The sequence below is a fragment of the Cherax quadricarinatus genome, chromosome 75 (assembly GCF_038502225.1).
Source record: "Cherax quadricarinatus isolate ZL_2023a chromosome 75, ASM3850222v1, whole genome shotgun sequence".
NCBI classification, from domain to species: domain Eukaryota; kingdom Metazoa; phylum Arthropoda; class Malacostraca; order Decapoda; family Parastacidae; genus Cherax; species Cherax quadricarinatus.
The window spans coordinates 2,634,582-2,656,416 of record NC_091366.1 but is presented as its reverse complement, the minus strand read 5'-3'; the positions used below and the strand labels follow the sequence as shown (position 1 = coordinate 2,656,416).

The following is a 21,835-nucleotide window of genomic DNA, read 5'->3' as shown; positions in this document are numbered from 1 at the left end:
TAATCTCTAACTCCTTAACCACTCAACTCGATCTATTAAGAATTTTTTTTTAAGTCACAGGCTGTCTCCCACTGAGGCAGTGACCCGAGAAAAGAAGAAAACTAAAATTTCTTAAAATTTAGAAATGTATACAGGAGAAGAGGTACCTAGCCCCTTGCTCCTGGAATTTTAGTTGCTTCTTATGACATGCATAGCTTATGGAGACAAGATTAAGAAATGTATGGATTTAAAAAAAATTATTTACTAGATAAGGTCACTTTAGATATGTAATGTGTGATCTCCCAGAAGATGCCCATGAGTGTAAATGATTTAGAAAACTGTCAAAGAATGAGACACAAGTGTAACATTTGGGAACCTTTATTGAGGAATGTTTCACCAGCCAGTGACTCCTTCAGTCCAATACAAAGATTGACGGACCGAATACATTGACTCCAGGCTGAGGGACTAATCACCCCAAACTCTTCCTCACCTTCCACCATTTTCTCTGTATTAAACTGAAGAAGCCACTGGCTGCCAAAACATTTCCATTGCACAAATATCTCATTGTTCAACATGCCTATGAATAATTTTCTTCAAATTAAGGCGAGATACTGTTGCAGCTACCATGCATGAAGGAAGCCATATGTGACATCCAGGATGTTTGCCGTAGCCTTCAGGAGAGGAGAGCAGAGGCAGAAAAGGAGGTTCGAAATTGCTTCGACACCCTCCACGAATTGCTTGACAAGAGACAAACAGCTCTCATCAACTCCCTCAACACCATTGAATCTGGAAAGCAAATGACATTAGGTATAAAATATATTTTTTTTTTTTTGGTATGATTAGCAGTTAATTTATATCAGTATTTCAAGTGGCAATTTTTTTTATCTGTGCAGTATATACAGTACATATTTTTGGTGAATTTGTTCAGCAGAAATACAAATACAAACTTTTACTTCTTTTTGCGTACAAAATTATTATTATTATAATCAAGGGGAAGCGCTAAACCCGTAGGATTATACAGCGCCTGGGGGGGGGATGTGGAAGGCATTCAGGCTTAATTTGGGGAACTGGAGCACAGATCCAATTCCCTAAATCAAGAGCCCCTCACCAACATCAAGGAACCTTCCCTGAGGGGATTTTGCGTACCAAAAAATATAGTTTATAGTGGAAGAAAACTGCTAGTATGCATTACAATTCAAGCAAATTAATCCTAATCCTTAAACACAGACTTATTAAGTAGGATTTCTTATGTAGTTAACTAAAGTCATATATACTATAAAGTAAGAAAAGTAGCAAATGAACAAATGGTATGATTATTAAATATGACTTAGTATTTCAGGTCGATTTATCGATCTTCAGTTTTGTGGAGTGAATGAATAGATGAAGATACAACAAGTTACTTATTTACAGTAGAAATGTTCTGTAGGTTTTACATTTCATGGAAAAGTTTTCCTTCATTTTGTCATTGAACTTGTGGCTTCTTTAAAATTGGTAAATAATTATAGCATGAGAAAAGAAGAGCTTAATTAGGTATCCCTGTAGGAGGATATCGTAGTGGTATACCCAAGTGTTGTCATTCTCTTTGTTGTTTAGCAAGACTCTTGGAATGGTCTTTTCTGATAGTCTGCCTGAAATGCACTGCATTCTAGTTGCTTTCTTTTGTGCCTAAAAGTACTACTACTACTACTAATTTTTTTTTTTTCAACAAACCGGCCGTATCCCACCAAGGCAGGGTGGCCCAAAAAGAAAAACGAAAGTTTCTCTTTTTAAATTTAGTAATTTATACAGGAGAGGGGGGTTACTAGCCCCTTGCTCCTGGCATTTTAGTTGCCTCTTACAACACACATGGCTTATGGAGGAAGAATTCTGTTCCACTTCCCCATGGAGGTAAGAGGAAATAAACAAGAACAAGAACTAGAAAGAAAATAGAAGAAAACCCAGAGGGGTGTGTATATATATGATTGTACATGTATGTGTAGTGTGACCTAAGTGTAAGTAGAAGTAGCAAGACGTACCTGTAATCTTGCATGTTTGAGACAGAAGAAAGGACACCAGCAATCCTACCATCGTGTAAAACAATTACAGGCTTTCATTTTACACTCACTTGGTAGGACGGTAGTACCTCCCTGGGCGGTTGCTGTCTACCAACCTACTACCATAGGACGGTAGTACCTCCCTGGATGGTTGCTGTCTACCAACCTACTACCACAGGATGGTAGTACCTCCCTGGGTGGTTGCTGTCTACCAACCTACTACTACAGGACGGTAGTACCTCCCTGGGCGGTTGCTGTCTACCAACCTACTACCATAGGACGGTAGTACCTCCCTGGGCGGTTGCTGTCTACCAACCTACTACCACAGGATGGTAGTACCTCCCTGGGTGGTTGCTGTCTACCAACCTACTACCACTGGACAGTAGTACCTACCTGGGTGGTTGCTGTCTACCAACCTACTACCACAGGACGGTAGTACCTCCCTGGGTGGTTGCTGTCTACCAACCTACTACCATAGGACGGTAGTACCTCCCTGGGCGGTTGCTGTCTACCAACCTACTACCTAATTACTACTAATAATTATCTTTATTTCTGCAAGTACATATAGTACAAGGTATACAGAACATAGCTGACATCAATGACATACTACTACAGTATATAGAAAGCCCCTTGTTATGCTGAGCACTACCTGCAAATTAGATTAATTTTGTCGCAGGATGCAACCCACACCAGTCAACTGGTACCCAGGTATCCATTTTATACTGATGGGTGAACATAGACAGCCAGTGTAAAGAAACACACCCAGTATTTCTACCCTTGCTGGGAATCGAGCCCAGACTTGCTCCCTCACTTTCTTGTATTAGTGTGATTTGTGAATGGTCCAACTTGGATCATAATGTCAGCATGAGCTTCTCTCTCTCTCTTATGTATGGGTTAGTTGTGTATTGTATTCTTTTAGTTTAATATTTTTATTATGCTCTCCATACCCATCCTTTGGGCAGTAGTCAAAGAATTAGAGGTACATAATGGGTACAGGGACTGGGCCCCAAAGTTTTGATAGCTGAACAAGGTACAAAGGTAATAAACTCCAGGTAAATCTGGTCACAATCGTATACAAGTTACAAACATTGTATTCTGTAATGATTATTTTACAGGTGATCAGTTGGAAGAACTGGAATCGTGGGTAAGAGGTGTAGAAAGTGGCTGTGAGTTTGTAGAGAAGGCTCTGACTCGCTGTCCAGCCATGGAGGTGGTGCTGGTGAGGAAGCAGCTAGGAGAACGCTTGATGGATTACGCTAACATGAATGTGCCTCCGGCCCCTCGTGAAAACAGCCACCTCAAGTGAGTTGTATGCCACATGTTGGGCTTTTGACTTGGGGAAACATAAGCTACCCCTAGTGGCTTTCTTTTGTATTCAACAATATTTTATTACGTTTAAATTATGTTTTGTATACTGCAGAAAAGAAATAAATTTGCATTGTATTCATAAGATAAAACTAAATACACTACCCCTAATGAAAATAAGTCACTTTGTCTGATTTTTTTGGTTTATCTTAGGTTCTCTACACATATGCTACTGTGTATGAGAAAAAAATCTATGTAACTGTATTTGTGTATACCTGAGTAAACTTACTTAATTACCCCCTACCCTTTTCATTCCCCAAGTGCTGTATGAGCAATTTCTTAAATAAAATAATAGTAATAAATACTTTATCTGTGAGACTTGGTGTGGAAGGTTGCTAATTGCTAAGGAGAAATAGTTAATGCATCATTGGTCAGTTTTGGTTTAATATGTTTATTGTGGACCCCATACCCACCTTGTGGGAAGTAGTCAAAGTATTACAGACATACATAATGGGTCATCAAGCAAAATTACACATAAACAGACAGTAATTGAGATTTTTTAATGCACTGATTGTTTCCTACCAAGGTAGGGTGACCCAGGAAAAGAGGAAACACATTCACCATCCTTCATTCAATTGTTGTTTTGCCAGAAGCATGCTAACATCACAGTTCAGATGGCCCTTTGAACTGTAATATCTTCATGCGTCCTTTAGAGTGCAGTATATAGACATCACAATTGGATTGTTCACAACACACATGAACACTGGTTCAGGATTGTACCATGAGGGGGGTGACCCACAGAAACCTTATCTAATAGGAAGACCCAAATTAGAATATACAACCACATGGAGAAGTGGGTTAGAATCCTTCCTCCATAAGCCATGCATGTTGTAAGAGGCGACTAAAATACCAGGAGCAAGGGGCTAGTAACTCCTGTATAAATTACTAAATGTGAAACTGAAGAAAAAAACTTTCATTCCTTTTTTTTCAGGTCACCCCGTCTTGGTTGAAGATGGTTGATGTGCTTAAAAAACATCTATAACACTGTGTATCACCAAAGAAAAACCCGATCGTATTATAAAATAGATTGAAAGAGTTAAGAAATATGAATAATGAGGGCAAAAAACTGAACAGTCAGTTTATTTTCACATACTGTAATACATTTAGGAAAACCAGTTAGCCAGACTTGAGTCCTGAAAATGGGAAGGACAGTACCTGCACTCTGAGGGACGGGTGGAGATATGTTGCAGTTTAACTGTGGTGTAAGCAAGACAGTGATGCATTGAGTGATGATGAAAGTGTTTTTTTTCGGCTTATAAAGAGCTTTCGGAATGTACGCTCAAATGTCATTCTCCATTCTATAAACATTGTGCAGTATCATGCTGAAATAAAATTATTATTATTATTAATAAGGATGGAAATTCACGAACATAGATCTGTTCCTTAACCCTTAAACTGTCCAAACGTAGATCTACGTTTTTTCAACATTTGAAAGTACAGTGGACCCCCGGTTAACGAACTTTTTTCATTCCAGTAGTATGTTCAGGTGCCAGTACTGACCGAATTTTTTCCCATAAGGAATATTGTGAAGTAGATTAGTCCATTTCAGACCCCCAAACATACACGTACAAACGCACTTACATAAATACACTTACATAATTGGTCGCATTTGGAGGTGATCGTTAAGCGGGGGTCCACTGTATGTAAAAAAAGTAGATCTTCTTTTTTTTTTTTTTTTTTTACATTTGAAAACTTGTAAAAAAGCTTTGATCTACTTTTTCTTTTTTTATTATATTTGAAAATATGTGAAAAAAAACATAGATCTACTTTTGGAGCACTGCACATGTGAACGTAGATCTGCTTGGACAGTTTAAGGGTTAAATTACAAACACACATGGTACTTGCAAATGATAAATGATAATTATTTATTTATACAAAGTATAATTTACAGTTAGTTCAGGAATTAATTTACAGTTGGTTCAGGAATGGTTGACATAGATATATAAAGCCCCTGGTTATGCAGAGCATTACAGGCAGCCTCTAAAATAATTTTTTACTTGCTCAGTATACTATAACTAGTATACTAAATTTCTGCAAAATAACTTGTTGGATTTTTTTTTTTTGTAAATAAATTTGTAATGTTTGTAGTAGTTATACAACTGCTGGTCAAATAGAAATACAGTGGACCCCCGCTTAACGATCAGCTCCCAATGCGACCAATTATGTAAGTGTATTTATGTAAGTGCGTTTGTATGTGTATGTTTAGGGGTCTGAAATGGACTAATCTAATTCACAATATTCCTTATGGGAACAAATTCGGTCAGTACTGGCACCTGAACATACTTCTGGAATGAAAAAATATCGTTAACCGGGGGTCCACTGTACAGTGGACCCCCGGTTTACGATCAGCTCCTAATGCGACCAGTTATGTAATTGTATTTATGTAAGTGCGTTTGTATGTGTATGTTTGGGGGTCTGAAATGGACTAATCTAATTCACAATATTCCTTATGGGAACAAATTCGGTCAGTACTGGCACCTGAACATACTTCTGGAATGAAATAATAATATAAACTGGGGGTCCACTGTACTAATCTGTATTTCAGAACTACTGGCGGCCTGGTGGCTAAAGCTTTTGCTTCATATGGTCAAGGTCTGGGTTTGATTCCCAGCCAGGGTAGAAACATTGGGTGTGTTCCTTTACACCTGTTGTCTATGTTCACCCATCAGTAAAATGGGTACCTGGGTGTTAGTTGACTGGTGTGGGTCGCATCCTGGGACACTGACCTAATTTGCCCAGAATGCTCAGCATAACAATGGGCTTTCTATATAGTATCATGTCATTGATGTCAGCTAGGCCTGTATACCATGTATACATGTACTTGTAGTAAATAAAGATTATTTTTTTATTATTATCACACCGGCCGATTCCCACCAAGGCAGGGTGGCCCGAAAAAGAAAAACTTTCACCATCATTCACTCCATCACTGTCTTGCCAGAAGGGTGCTTTACACTACAGTTTTTAAACTGCAACATTAACACCCCTCCTTCAGAGTGTAGGTAGTAGGTTGGTAGACAGCAACCACCCAGGGAAGTACTACCATCCTGCCAGATGACTGTGAAACAAAAACCTGTAACTGTTTTGCATGATGGTAGGATTGCTGGTTTCTTTTTCTGTCTCATAAACACGCTAAGATAACAGGGATATCTTGCTACTCCTACTTACACTTTGGTCACACTTCACAGACACGCACATGCATATATATATATACATACATCTAGGTTTTTCTCCTTTTTCTAAATAGCTCTTGTTCTTTTTTATTTCTTCTATTGTCCATGGGGAAGTGGAAAAGAATCTTTCCTCCGTAAGCCATGCGTGTCGTATGAGGCGACTAAAATGCCGGGAGCAATGGGCTAGTAACCCCTTCTCCTGTATACAATTACTAAAAAAGAGAAGAAGAAAAACTAAATAAAGATATTATTATTATTAATAATCTGAAGGCCCATCAAATGAGTAATCGCACTTTACAAAAAAATTGGACAAGCAGTGGTTGTTGTTAGGACTGCTTGATTTTTCAATGCCCACCAAATCTTCAATGACTTTATCTATAAAATTGGCTTTGATCAGACGATACAGAATATGCAAATCTCATTTTTTCATCTTCATGGACCCACCACCAACACACCCACTACCTTCCACAGTCTTTGCATAAATATACAGGAATTTATTAATGGCATTTTTTTCCACACACTGGGCATATCCCACCCAGGCAGGGTGACTAAAAAAGAACAACTAAAGTTTTTTTTCTTTTAACACAACGGCTGTAGCCCAGAGGCAGGGTATACCTGGAGAGGGTTTTGGGGGTCAGTGCCCCCACAGCCTGGTCTGTGACTAAGCAGTTAGTTTAATATGTTTATTATGCACCCCATACCCATCCTGTGGGCAGTAGTCAAAAGATTACACAGTTACATAATTGGTCCAGGGACTGGACGCCAAAGTTTTGATAGCTGAGCAAGTTACAGAGGTAATGAACTCACAATTTACAAAGGTAATGAACTCACAATTTACAAAGGTAATGAACTCAATTTACAAAGGTAATGCAACAAAAGTTTTTCCTTTTACATTTAGTAATTTATACAGGAGATAGATTTTGCCACCAAAGTGGCAAATTTAGCCACCTTGCTCTGGGGATTTTAGGCACCTCTTATGACATGTGTGACTTACAGAGAAGGGAATTAGCAATTATAATTACCAAAAATTTCACTGTTTTTTTTAAAGCAGAGTAAGTCTGATAGTAAACACTGAGCTTCTTGAATGAAACTGATAAACACTTTTTATGTTTAAAAAATTGTATGGGCATGAATTTTGCCTTAATAATTTTTTCTATATAGGTTTGTGGTCGGCAACATAGATCCCCTGAAAACAGCCTTCATGCATGTTGGCAGCATCCAGAGCAACAGTGCCGTGCCTCACCAGACCAGTGCCACAGGCGAGGCTCTCCGCCAGGTATGCTCAACACTGTTTATATTTGCAGTTTTGAACATACAATGAAGAGAGAACTTACGAGAATTAACAATACATACAGGTGCTCCTAGACTTGAATCGGGTTATGTTCTGAGAAACCCATCATAAGTCGAAAATATCATGTCGAATACTAAATAAATAATACTATCACTGAGTAAGTAAATAAACAATTATTGTAACTGAATACCACTCTTGAAAAGTAAATAAACGAATACAAGTTCTGAATTTGCCGTCTTCATGTTGGGTAATTATCTAATGGTGGCCTGTGGCCTGGTGGCTAAAGCTCTCGCTTCAGATGGCGAGTGTCCGGGTTCGATTCCCAGCGAGGGTAGAAACATTGGGCATGTTTCTTTACACCGGTGGTCTATGTTCACCCATCAGTAAAATGGGTACCTGGGTGTTAGTGGACTGGTGTGGGTCGCATCCTGGGACAAAACTGACCTAATTTGCAGGAAATGCTCTGAGCATAGCAAGTGGCTTTCTATGTATTAGTATGTCACTGATGTCAGCTATGGTCTGTATACCTTGTACATGTACTGGTAGAAATAAAGATATTATTTATTATTTATTATTATTATTATTATTATTATTATCATTATTATTACAGTATTATTATTAAAGTTTAATCTCAGAAGTAATTGCTATTGCACTATCGTTAAGTCAAACTATCATAAGTCAAGGAGCCCCTGTATAGTGAACCCTCGGTTTAGCTGACTAATAGGGTGGTAATTAAAAGTCAGTTGTCAATTAAATACATTGAAAATGAATAATTCTGGATTTAATGGATTTTATGAAGTTCAAAAATTAATTTACCCCTTGGACTGTTATAATAAACTATTCTGGATTTAATGGCTCTAGTCTGTTGTTATGAAATGCTGTCCGGCCATGGATTTAATCTGTTAAATACAAACTCTATTAAACTGGCAGCCATTGATTCGAGGTTTTGTTGTATTTAGCTAAAAAAAAATCATATGCTTGCTAATTTTATACTGTACTTTGTAATTTTTCTCAGCTTAAATTACACTGCATGGGCTGTTTTATATCAGTTTTTATGTTGTATGCAGTATAGTATCTTTATTTTTATATATTTGTATTTTGTTTGAATTTTAGTCTAATTAATATTTCCTGTGAATGACTATATTAATTCTCCAAAGGGAAGTGAAACAGAATTCTTCCCCTGTAAACCATGCGTGTTGTAAGACGCGACTAAAATGCCAGGAGCAAGGGGCTAATAACCCCTTCTCTTGTATATACAGTGGAACCCTGGTTTTCGTCCAGTCTGGTTATCGTACAGTTCAATTTTCGACCACTTCTTTCGGCGAAATTTTCCCCATTTTTGTACATCCGCCCAGAATTCGTCTGTACCGGATGCGTCTGCCTGCCCCTGGGATGCAGCCGCTCATACATTTGTGACACAGTCTGCCTTTGTTACTTGTAGAGGGTGGTAGTGATGGTGGTAATGATTGTGGTAGAGGGTGGTAGTGATGGTGGTAATGATTGTGGTAGAGGGTGGTAGTGATAGTGGTAATGATTGTGGTAGAGGGTGGTAGTGATGGTGGTAATGATTGTGGTAGAGGGTGGTAGTGATGGTGGTAATGATTGTGGTAGAGGGTGGTAGTGATGGTGGTAATGATTGTGGTAGAGGGTGGTAGTGATGGTGGTAATGATTGTGGTAGAGGGTGGTAGTGATGGTGGTAATGATTGTGGTAGAGGGTGGTAGTGATGGTGGTAATGATTGTGGTAGAGGGTGGTAGTGATGGTGGTAATGATTGTGGTAGAGGGTGGTAGTGATGGTGGTAATGATTGTGGTAGAGGGTGGTAGTGATGGTGGTAATGATTGTGGTAGAGGGTGGTAGTGATGGTGGTAATGATTGTGGTAGAGGGTGGTAGTGATGGTGGTAATGATTGTGGTAGAGGGTGGTAGTGACTGTAGAGACTCCCTCTCCCCTCCTCGCTGTCTTCCATATCCAGTGGACCCCCGGTTAACGAACTTTTTTCATTCCAGTAGTATGTTCAGGTGCCAGTACTGACCGAATTTTTTCCCATAAGGAATATTGTGAAGTAGATTAGTCCATTTCAGACCCCCAAACATACACGTACAAACGCACTTACATAAATACACTTACATAATTGGTCGCATTTGGAGGTGATCGTTAAGCGGGGGTCCACTGTACCAACAAGTCTTCAGTAAAGGTAAAAGTGATTTAAACATTCATTTATCCTTTTCATTAGTCCTTTATATTTATTTCTCATTGTTTTCTGTATGAAAAACTATAAAAATTCTCTATAAAATATATTTTTTGTTAATATATTTGAGTGTCTGGAACGGATTAATTGGATTCCCATTATTTCTTATGGGAAATATTACTTCAGTTTTGCACAAATTGGTTTTCGGCCGACTTTCTGGAACGGATTAAAGACGAGAACTGGTGTTCCACTGTACGTATTACTAAATTTAAAAGGAGAAACTTTTGTTTTTCCTTTTGGGCCGCCCCGCCTCAGTGGAATACAGTCGGTGCGTTGAAAGAAGAAGGCGACTGTATTAATATATATGTAGAAAAATGTTGTTTATGGATGAACCTTTCGTACAGATGTTTTGCTCAGTATAGATAATATTAAGTCTTGTCAAGCTATTTCACCAAACAAAACCTCTGAAAATAAAAGCTCCTTCAAGGGTTTGTCTACTTCTGGAGCCCAGCCATGGGCCAGGCTCATCTGGTGCTAGCCTGGTCAACCAAACTGTTGCTGCTGGTGGCCCACTGACCCAGTGATAGTATTCTCTGTATACTGTACATGTTAAGAGTTCCTGCTCATCAGTAACCAATTTTAATAACGATGCTTCATTAATATTAATTAAATGGTCGAGTGCCTACATACACTAGCTTAAAAAACAAATATTTGATTTCTTTACTTTTCAGCTTGACCTCTGTACACTTAATATTGGCAGGTAAATCTTATGACTTTATTACATGTAAACTACATAACCTGTATACGTACTATGGAAAAGATATACATGTACGTGAATTTATTGTTAATTTTTCAACACGAGCCATCTCCCACCAGAGCAGGGTGACCTGATAAAGAAGAAGCAAGTTTCTTTTTTTACATTTAGTAATTTATTCAAGAGAAGGGATTATTATTATTATTTCTTTCTTTCTTTCAACACACCGGCCGTATCCTACCGAGGTACGGTGGCCCAAAAAGAAAAACGAAAGTTTCTCTTTTAAATTTAGTAATTTATACGGGAGAAGGGGTTACTAGCCCCTTGCTCCCGGCATTTTAGTCGCATCTTACAACACACATGGCTTACGGAGGAAGAATTCTGTTCCACTTCCCCATGGAGATAAGAGGAAATAAACAAGAACAAGAACTAGAAAGAAAATAGAAGAATACCCAGAGGGATGTGTATATAAATGCTTGTACATGTATGTGTAGTGTGACCTAAGTGTAAGTAGAAGTAACAAGACGTACCTGAAATCTTGCATGTTTATGAGACTGACAAAAGACACCAGCAATCCTACCATCATGTAAAACAATTACAGGATTATTATTATTTTTTTTATTATTATTCTTGAGTGGCTCTTTGGAAATACAGAAAGGGATTATATTCCCTTCTATATGACAGAATTCTATTTCTCTGAGAATAGTGATAGATTTTATTTTCCCATATCAAGGGAATAAAGTTTGTAGCAGATTTTATATACTCATTCATATTAACACCAGCTTACCATGTTTAAAAGGGTTTATCTCTTGAATGTTAAAACGTTAAGCTTACTAATGTAACCTGTAAGTCAACTTAGGAATAAAGTGGAACCTCAGTACTCGAACAGCTCCCTACTCGAACAATTTGGCATTTGATTGCTTTGTTTGGTAAAAAAAATTGCTCGGTAGTTGACCGTTTGCTCGGCACTTGGCCAAACAAACACAACCTGCCAGAACTTTGCTGTGAACTATTTAGCTTTTCTTTGCATTTTTTGGTGTTTTTTTAGTTTGTATAAATAAGTCACCATGGGGCCTACAGAGACTAGTAATAACAGCCAACCAAAAAAGAAAATTGGGAAAATTTTCTTTGGTACTCGAATAGATCGGCACTTGAGCAGCCTCCTGGAACAAATTAAGTTCAAATACTGAGGTTCCACTGTACAGTAGAACCCCCATATCCACTGATACTGTATCTGCAGTTTGTTATCCATGGTTTACTGTGGCCTGAAAATACCTTTTAATTTTGCATACTAATGACCCCAAAGTGCAAAAATAGAGAAGTTGGCAGCTCTTCAAAGCCCAAGAGAAGTTGTGAAGTGCTTCCCATCAGTGAAAAAGTGATAATTCTCCACTTATTGTGCATAATTTATCAAACTTTATGATAGGTATGTATAGGTGGCCTGGTGGCTAAAGCTCCCGCTTCACACACGGAGGGCCCGGGTTCGATTCCCGGCGGGTGGAAACATTTCGACACGTTTCCTTACACCTGTTGTCCTGTTCACCTAGCAGCAAATAGGTACCTGGGTGTTAGTCGACTGGTGTGGGTCGCATCCTGGGGGACAAGATTAAGGACCCCAATGGAAATAAGTTAGACAGTCCTCGATGACGCACTGACTTTCTTGGGTTATCCTGGGTGGCTAACCCTCCGGGGTTAAAAATCCGAACGAAATCTTATCTTATCTTACTGTCCACGGTTTCAGTATCCACGGCAGGTCCTTGGAATGTATCCCCCACAGATAAAGGGATCCTACTGTATAAAGAAGAATGGCAAAAGACAAACTACTGCTGTGTTAGAAACATTGTTTCTCAAAGAACTCTCTGAAAGTTTACAAAATGATAACAGTCCTGCAAGTTATGGTGTAGTGTAAGGGGCACTTCAGAACAGGGCCACTGGCATTATAAAAATCATTTTACAAATCTTTGCTTGCAGAACCTTTTTCTGTTCAATGACCATACAGTACAATCACACTGGTTCAGAATCTGTGTATGTAATGTCCTAGGTATTGTATATTCTTCACATTAATTGTCCTTGACTTAATGGTTTTCATTATCTGTTCTCGAGTACAGGTACTGCTTGAAAGTTTAACTCGTATAGAAAAATGTTTAACTATATTGTTGCAAGTGACTGTAAGTCGTGGATTCCATACTGTTTAAAGTTTAACTGATATAGAAGAAATGTGTAACTGTATCATTACAGGTGACTGTAAGTCGTGGGTCCATTGTAACTGTAGTAACTAGAGACCATAAGGGAGAAAAAGCAACTTGTGGTGGTGCTGAGGTCACTGCTGCTATGTCAAGAACAAGTACAATAGTGCCGCGCCACGGCTCAAGCTCTCCACGTGCCTCCTTATCCCCACGCGCTTCCAGCAAAAGTCCCTCTTCATCTAGAGAGGAACTGTGCCAACCTCAAGTACTAGATCTGAATAATGGAACATATGAAGTGGCCTTTACAGTACATACAGAAGGAATCTACTCATTAGAAGTACTGCTTTATGGGCAGCCAATCAATGGTAGTCCTTTCACAATCACCGCTACAGCTGCATTAGATGAAGATAGCGGCAGCAGCCAACGCTCAGTTCCTCCTCACACTTTGGCTAGGCAGACATCACACTCTACACAGGTAACCATTAGTTGGACTGTAATGTATTTTATTAACCCACTGGCCATTTCCTGCCAAGGCAAGGTCTGTAATATATGCGGTATATATAGTATTTTGTAATACATGTGTAAGTTTTGTGTTAATATTTTTAATATTGATCTAATCTTTGATGTAAGAAAATTCTGAAGTTGTATTGTAGGTGAGGTTAAAGTAAAGTATAATGTAGATAGCGATTCGGCTAGGGTTGTATAAAGGAATATTTGTTGTCATTTATGTATTGGTGTCAAGCACTGCTCTTATATAAAGATCACTGTTGTAATATTCATGAGTACTTGAATAGTAGAACATAATCAAGGTTGATCAAGGAAGGTGAGTGTATCCTCAGTGCCTTTGATTAGTAGCCCTTGACTACATTTATTGAAGGATCAGTGTCACCTTGAGAGCCACACTTAGTGTTACTCATCTTTTTTCTTCCGTACTTAATGGGTTCAAGTTTTTTAATACTATAAATGTATTGGAATAATAATATTTTTGTCTTAATTTTTCTCACTTAATTTAGAAAAAACTGTGGTTGATAATTTCATTTAAATCTTTCTAGAACTATTGCCCTTCTTTATGAACAAGAACTTTGGACCTATGTTTTCTTTTAGTTGAAAATTCTCAGCGTAAAATACTGAAATTCTTATTGATCCGACACTTTTCATTGCCAGGTAGTTTTTGTACATTAAAACATTCATCATTGCCATTGTATTCTTAAGTTAGGATTAAGCTTGCCTCAGATTCTCTGCATAATTAGGGGCTTTCTGCGTGTACCTGGAGTTTACCTGGAGAGAGTTCCGGGGGTCAACGCCCCCGCGGCCCGGTCTGAGACCAGGCCTCCTGGTGGATCAGAGCCTGATCAACCAGGCTGTTGCTGCTGGCTGCACGCAAACCAACATACGAGCCACAGCCCGGCTGATCCGGAACTGACTTTAGGTGCTTGTACAACTAAATATCGCTCATTTCTTTACAAACATTGTATCATGCTGAAAAAATACTATTACTGTATTATTATAATTCTAGGTTACGTCAAGATCACGAACATCTCGAAGGCCTCTGTCACTCCGTTCATCGTGCTCCCGCAGGACTAACCCCATTGAAGATGACATGCTTTTGAGAGTCGGGCGAAGAGGACGTAATCGCGGAGAATTTGTTAATCCCCAGGTAATGAGTTATGTTTAATTTTTTGGGTACTATAATATATAGCAGTAAAATTCATTTATTATGTAGTTAAAAGCCTTCATCAAACTTTCCAGTACACGGCAGTTTCTGATTGCTATACCAGTAGTCCTCAACCTTTTAGTATAAAAGGATCAATTTGAAAAGCCAAATTTAAGGGCGGGCTGCAATTTGTAATTTTTGTAATTTTTATGAATAATAATAACTATTTTGTAATTGTTGATGCTGCAGTGTGGAACCTACATAAAAGTGAATTCATAATTTCATGCAAGGGCTGCATCCATTTCCTATAAGGGCCACTTGTGGCCTTCGGGTCACAAATTGGGATCCCTGCTCTTTAGTAGTCTGGTAATCTAATTGATACCTTGCTACAAGTTTGAATTTCTTCTAAGAATTTTTTATTTTCTGGTACTCACACTGTTAGTGTCATAGCGTGTCAGCGTGCCTCGTTGTGCTCCCGGTTTTTTCTGGTGTTTTCACGGTCGCTCTTACGTGCTAGAACTTTAATTTGTGTCATCAATCCTATACGATACATCCCTCTAGCGCCTGGAACCAATCTTGGGCGGAAAACATTATATACTGAGTAAAAAAAGGAGAATTAGTGTGCACTTCCTAGCAGAGTTTACTGCCAGAGGGGAATCATAGGCCTGTCCCGTGTGGAAAAATAATAATATTGAACTTTGTGTCAGAGGAAAGAAAGTCTCCCTGAAAGCATTGAGTATACATAGTGTATAGTGTATACTACAGTGGCTCCCTAGTATATTGATGATAAAGGCTAAAGTGTCATTTGAAAACAGGTGAATTTGTAAATGAAGTGATAAGCCTATAGAGGCAGGTGCCAGAAGTCGCCAGAAACTTACCACAGGTCAGCTGTTTTTAATAATCTTCCTGGCCTGCTAGTGTACTCGCATATAATCTAGTGATACCAGTGAATAGCAGAATACAGTGTTGTAGTAGCAACTAACCAGTATTATAATGGTACTTAGTGAAGTGGAGTGACTTTCATTAGTTTCTTTTTCTTGAAATACCAGACGTTACTGTGAATTTCATATAACCTGTAGTTACCAGCGGTCGCAATATACACAACGAGAAGCAATTATTACTACAGAAAAAGCGCCCTTCCTCCAAAATTTGCACCAGTCAACTATAGTGATAATATAGCATTTATTGTGGTGGAGACGGAAAAAAAAAAATAGAGAAGCTAGATACAGCGATTGATAAACAAAGGTGGAGGCTCGACCGTTCGTCATTGTAGGAGTGCCAGCAGTCACCGGCTCTTCAACACGCAAGTTATACTTTTGTATCAATCAAATCACATATTACTCGGGTAGATAATTTCCAGTAGATCCTTCATGTGTTAGCTCAAATCACCGACCAGTATGGTTTAAATAAGTGACCCACTGATCAGATCAGATAGACTGGTCCGAACCCTTGACTGGTCCGAACCCTTGACTGGTCCGAACCCTGGACTGGTTTCAAACAGTTTCGTTGTGCACCACCTAGCAGGTTATTAATAGAATATTCAAGAGGTTGCTAGTAGAATTGCAGTAAATCAACCATTCAAATCATTATGAAGCTGTGTGTAGTCTGTGGTCAGTCAAACAAACGGGCTTCCACATGCATAAATTGTCATTTCTGTGGAAATTGGTGTCACGCCCCTTGTGCAGATATCCAAGAACTAGCTACAAGCAGTATTAAAACAGGGAAGTGTTTTTGGGTATGCCCAAATGAGATAAATCTGTGGACTAAAATCACAAGGGTATTAAAAGAGGTCAACATCAAAGCTGCTTTCATAGAAAACCTGGAAGCTTTCTACAACAGATGGGAACATAAAAAGTCCGGGCTGAATGGTACTGCCCTTGATACTGGCCATGTAGTCAGAAACTGTAAGGCTGGAGATGATGTCCTGGTAGTCAGTAAATGGGGGGCTGATAGTGCTGTCCTGGGAGACAGTAATGGGGAAGCTGGAGGTGCTGTCCTGGGAGACAGTAATGGTGATGCTGGAGGTGCTGTCCTGGGAGACAGTAATGGTGAAGCTGGAGATGCTGTCCTGGGAGACAGTAATGGGGAAGCTGGAGATGCTGTCCTGGGAGACAGTAATGGTGAAGCTGGAGATTTTGTCCAGGTAGTCGGGAATTATACGCAGGAAGGAATACATATGAATGACCTCATAGGGGACAGGAGCCATAGTAGGGAAACAAGTGTAGTCAAAGATAAGATAAAACCAATATTGCAAACTAGAAATACCGCAGGAAATAGCAAACAAGAGGACTCCACTAGCAATAGTGAGGATATATTACCAAAAACAAATGGTGGGAGCTCCATTGTTGGTGCTAGGGAGGATAGAAGTAAGACAGGGAAACATGCACCAACAGGGAATACAGTCACAGAAACCCAAGGCAAACGGAAACCAAGCCTGTGCACATACTATGCACTCGGTATCTGCTGGCATGGGAAATCTGGAAAAACAGATGGGACGTGCAACTATGACCACCCTAGGAAATGCCATGCCCATATGACAACAGGAAAATGCAAACTCCCTTCCTGTAAGCTTTTTCACCCTGAACTGTGTACCTCTTCAGTACAGGAAAGACTGTGCTATAACTTAAATTGCCAGGCATACCATCTAAAGGGGACAAAAAGATACAAAACATCCAGGCCATGGGAAAACCTGGGTAGCCACAGCCACTCAAGAGGGAGAGGTTTTTTTAGTGCCAGGAAGGAAAAAAAACTGGCAGGAAATGGCAGAAATCGTACACCAAATCCAGTCATTCCTGGAGTGGAACCACAGTTGATGGCCTCCACTCCAAACCAACAGATACAGATACTAATGCCGGAAAAAAAATCCCCCCCCAGTACCAACAATACCACCAGTCCGATAACATTCTTCTTTGCAAATATACAGGGTCTAAAGCCAGCAACAAACAACAAAATACCTTTCATCCGTGGACTGCTTGCAGAGGCAAAGGCAATGTTCGCGGCTTTCACTGAGACCCACATAAAGGATCACTTGGACAACGAAATATGGATCCCAGGTTACAACCTATACAGATGTGACAGAGTGAACAGGCAAAAGGGGGGGGTTGGCCTGTACATTGCAGAGTCACTTGTTTGCACAGAACTGCTAAATGCCTCAAATGATGTAGTGGAAGTTTTAGCAGTAAAGGTCGAGAACCAAAACCTAGTCATTGTGATAGTCTACAAGCCTCCGGATGCAACATCCCAGCAATTCCAGGAACAGCTGTTAAAAATTGACCACTGTCTGGAAAACCTTCCAGCTCCTGCACCCAACATCTTGCTCCTGGGGGATTTCAACTTAAGGCACCTAAAATGGAGGAATATAGCAAATAATATTGTTGCAGTAATAACACCAGGAGGCAGCTCTGATGAAAACTCACACTCACGCGAGCTTTTAAATCTCTGCACAAAATTCAATTTAAACCAGCAAATAATAGAGCCTACTAGACTGGAGAATACACTAGACCTCATCTTCACTAACAATGATGATCTGATAAGAAATATCACCATATCAAAAACAATATACTCAGATCACAACATAATTGAGGTTCAGTCATGTATGCGCGGAGCCCCAGACCGACATAAGGAGATTAGTCACGAGGGAGCATTCACCAAATTCAACTTCAATAACAAAAACATAAAGTGGGACCAAGTAAACCAAGTCCTAACCGATATAAGCTGGGAAGATATACTAAGCAACACAGACCCCAACTTATGCCTAGAACAGATTAACTCGGTGGCACTCGATGTATGCACAAGGCTTATTCCTCTAAGAAAAAGGAGGAGTAGATGTAAAACAGAAAGAGACAGGCGCTCCCTTTACAGGCGACGGAAAAGAATAACAGAGCGGCTAAAAGAGGTCAATATATCTGAAATGCGTAGGGAGACACTGGTCAGAGAAATAGCAAGCATCGAACTTAAGCTAAAAGAATCCTTTAGGAGTCAGGAATCGCGGGAAGAACTAAAAGCCATAAATGAAATCGAAAGAAACCCAAAGTATTTCTTCTCCTATGCCAAATCAAAATCGAGAACAACGTCCAGTATTGGGCCCCTACTTAAACAAGATGGGTCCTACACAGATGACAACAAGGAAATGAGTGAGCTACTCAAGTCCCAATATGACTCAGTTTTTAGCAAGCCGCTAACCAGACTGAGAGTCGAAGATCAAAATGAATTTTTTATGAGAGAGCCACAAAATTTGATTAACACAAGCCTATCCGATGTTATCCTGACGCCAAATGACTTCGAACAGGCGATAAATGACATGCCCATGCACTCTGCCCCAGGGCCAGACTCATGGAACTCTGTGTTCATCAAGAACTGCAAGAAGCCCCTATCACGAGCCTTTTCCATCCTATGGAGAGGGAGCATGGACACGGGGGTCGTCCCACAGTTACTAAAAACAACAGACATAGCCCCACTCCACAAAGGGGGCAGTAAAGCAACAGCAAAGAACTACAGACCAATAGCACTAACATCCCATATCATAAAAATCTTTGAAAGGGTCCTAAGAAGCAAGATCACCACGCATCTAGAAACCCATCAGTTACACAACCCAGGGCAACATGGGTTTAGAACAGGTCGCTCCTGTCTGTCTCAACTATTGGACCACTACGACAAGGTCCTAAATGCACTAGAAGACAAAAAGAATGCAGATGTAATATATACAGACTTTGCAAAAGCCTTCGACAAGTGTGACCATGGCGTAATAGCGCACAAAATGCGTGCTAAAGGAATAACAGGAAAAGTCGGTCGATGGATCTATAATTTCCTCACTAACAGAACACAGAGAGTAGTCGTCAACAGAGTAAAGTCCGATGCAGCTACGGTGAAAAGCTCTGTTCCACAAGGCACAGTACTCGCTCCCATCTTGTTCCTCATCCTTATATCCGACATAGACAAGGATGTCAGCCACAGCACCGTGTCTTCCTTTGCAGATGACACCCGAATCTGCATGACAGTGTCTTCCATTGCAGACACTGCAGAGCTCCAGGCAGACATCAACCAAATCTTTCAGTGGGCTGCAGAAAACAATATGAAGTTCAACGATGAGAAATTTCAATTACTCAGATATGGTAAACATGAGGAAATTAAATCTTCATCAGAGTACAAAACAAATTCTGGCCACAAAATAGAGCGAAACACCAACGTCAAAGACCTGGGAGTGATCATGTCGGAGGATCTCACCTTCAAGGACCATAACATTGTATCAATCGCATCTGCTAGAAAAATGACAGGATGGATAATGAGAACCTTCAAAACTAGGGAGGCCAAGCCCATGATGACACTCTTCAGGTCACTTGTTCTATCTAGGCTGGAATATTGCTGCACACTAACAGCACCTTTCAAGGCAGGTGAAATTGCCGACCTAGAAAATGTACAGAGAACTTTCACGGCGCGCATAACGGAGATAAAACACCTCAATTATTGGGAGCGCTTGAGGTTCCTAAACCTGTATTCCCTGGAACGCAGGAGGGAGAGATACATGATTATATACACCTGGAAAATCCTAGAGGGACTAGTACCGAACTTGCACACGAAAATCACCCACTACGAAAGCAAAAGACTTGGCAGACGATGCACCATCCCCCCAATGAAAAGCAGGGGTGTCACTAGCACGTTAAGAGACCATACAATAAGTGTCAGGGGCCCGAGACTGTTCAACTGCCTCCCAGCACACATAAGGGGGATTACCAACAGACCCCTGGCAGTCTTCAAGCTGGCACTGGACAAGCACCTAAAGTCAGTTCCGGATCAGCCGGGCTGTGGCTCGTATGTTGGTTTGCGTGCAGCCAGCAGCAACAGCCTGGTTGATCAGGCTCTGATCCACCAGGAGGCCTGGTCTCAGACCGGGCCGCAGGGGCGTTGACCCCCGGAACTCTCTCCAGGTAAACTCAGTAGGTATAAAGATGTATACAACATTAACCAATACACAAATGTAACCCACACATAGGAGGGAGAAGCTTATGATGATGTTTAGGCCTGACTTTGGCCTTGTACAAATCACACTGTATATATTCAGTGATTAAAATGCTTTTCTTTTGCAGGGTATTGCATTTAGTAACTTCAAAGATGGTCGCATTGCAGTAGCAGATTCTAACAATCAGTGCGTCCAAGTATTTACCCTCACTGGAGAGTGTAAGCTGAGGTAAGATAAGATAAGGCTTCACTTCTGATGCAGTGTAGGAATGTCAGTGTGTGAGCTCCACTACTGTAAATAAATGGCTTACAAAACTATTATAAAATGAGACATTTGTGCAATATTTAAGTATCTTTATTTCAGAATAAAGATAAAATGTTGCACAAGTCTCATTTATCAGCTCTATTATTATCTGTGTGGAAACACATCAGAAAATGAGATTATTTTTCTTTAATTTTAACAATGACTGTCTAGTAGTCTTGACTGGTCAGAGAGACAGTCATAATTGTAATTAGTAGACAGAGGATCAAGTCTTCTCTATTTCTTGCACAGAATGATCCACATGGGTTTATTTCTTCACAATATACGATCAGAGGTAGAACACTTTGCAATTATTGCAATCTCTTTGGAAATTTTGGTGGACTCCAGCAGAAATTTTAAGAAAATAGAAAAGTTTATCACTGCATGCAAGATGTATAGTATATTGTACTCCTTAATTTTTATTTATTCATCTGTCTACATTTTTGTTTTCTAATGCATCAGCCACCTCTCACTGAGGTAGGATGACCTGAAAAAAGAAGAAACAAAAGTTTTTCTGTTTACATTTAGTAATTTATACAGGGTTACTAGCCCCTTGCTCCCAGCATTTTAGTCGTCACTTGTGACAGGCATGGCTTTCAGAGGAAGACTTCTCCACTTCTGCAGGGAAAATCTGCCCCGACGTACATCTTTTTCGAAAGATAAGTCATTATGGTCGGTGATGAGCAATGAGCATCTGGCATGCAGTGTTGAGGATGGTGTTTACCAACATGTAGGTGAATGCAAAATAGACACAAGGGGGTTGAATGACAGCTCTAGGCATTTCATGTTGAAATCAACACATCAGGAGCTTGCTATGTTGAAGAAATAAAGTACAAAATCCAGGCAGATTCATTCAGGGTAATGGCTTTCTCTTCTGTAGTTATTTATAATTTTTTATTGCTCTTTTGCAATTATTTCATAATATATGCGAGTGTGTGACATTCATTGAGTCTTTGA

General features: G+C 39.8%; 1 protein-coding gene and 1 long non-coding RNA gene across 5 annotated transcripts in view; one reads left to right on the top strand and one right to left on the bottom strand.

Annotated features, from left to right (window-relative positions):
- LOC128691817 (tripartite motif-containing protein 3) overlaps positions 1-21,835 on the top strand; it is a 440,921-nt gene that overhangs the window by 399,500 nt on the left and 19,586 nt on the right. For 3 of the 4 annotated variants that reach the window (XM_070100920.1, XM_070100919.1, XM_053780727.2), the window contains 6 exons: positions 600-786; positions 3,128-3,314; positions 7,709-7,823; positions 13,021-13,443; positions 14,485-14,625; positions 20,706-20,806. In XM_070100920.1, the coding sequence (XP_069957021.1) occupies positions 600-786; positions 3,128-3,314; positions 7,709-7,823; positions 13,021-13,443; positions 14,485-14,625; positions 20,706-20,806 (1,154 nt within the window). The remainder of the gene's footprint in view (positions 1-599; positions 787-3,127; positions 3,315-7,708; positions 7,824-13,020; positions 13,444-14,484; positions 14,626-20,705; positions 20,807-21,835) is intronic. The other variant, XM_070100921.1, reaches the window with a different exon arrangement.
- LOC128691818 (uncharacterized) lies at positions 667-20,745 on the bottom strand. The gene is made up of 3 exons (XR_008407490.2): positions 20,606-20,745; positions 4,533-4,699; positions 667-765 (listed from the first exon to the last, which is right to left on the bottom strand). It is a non-coding gene; the product is annotated as an uncharacterized lncRNA (long non-coding RNA).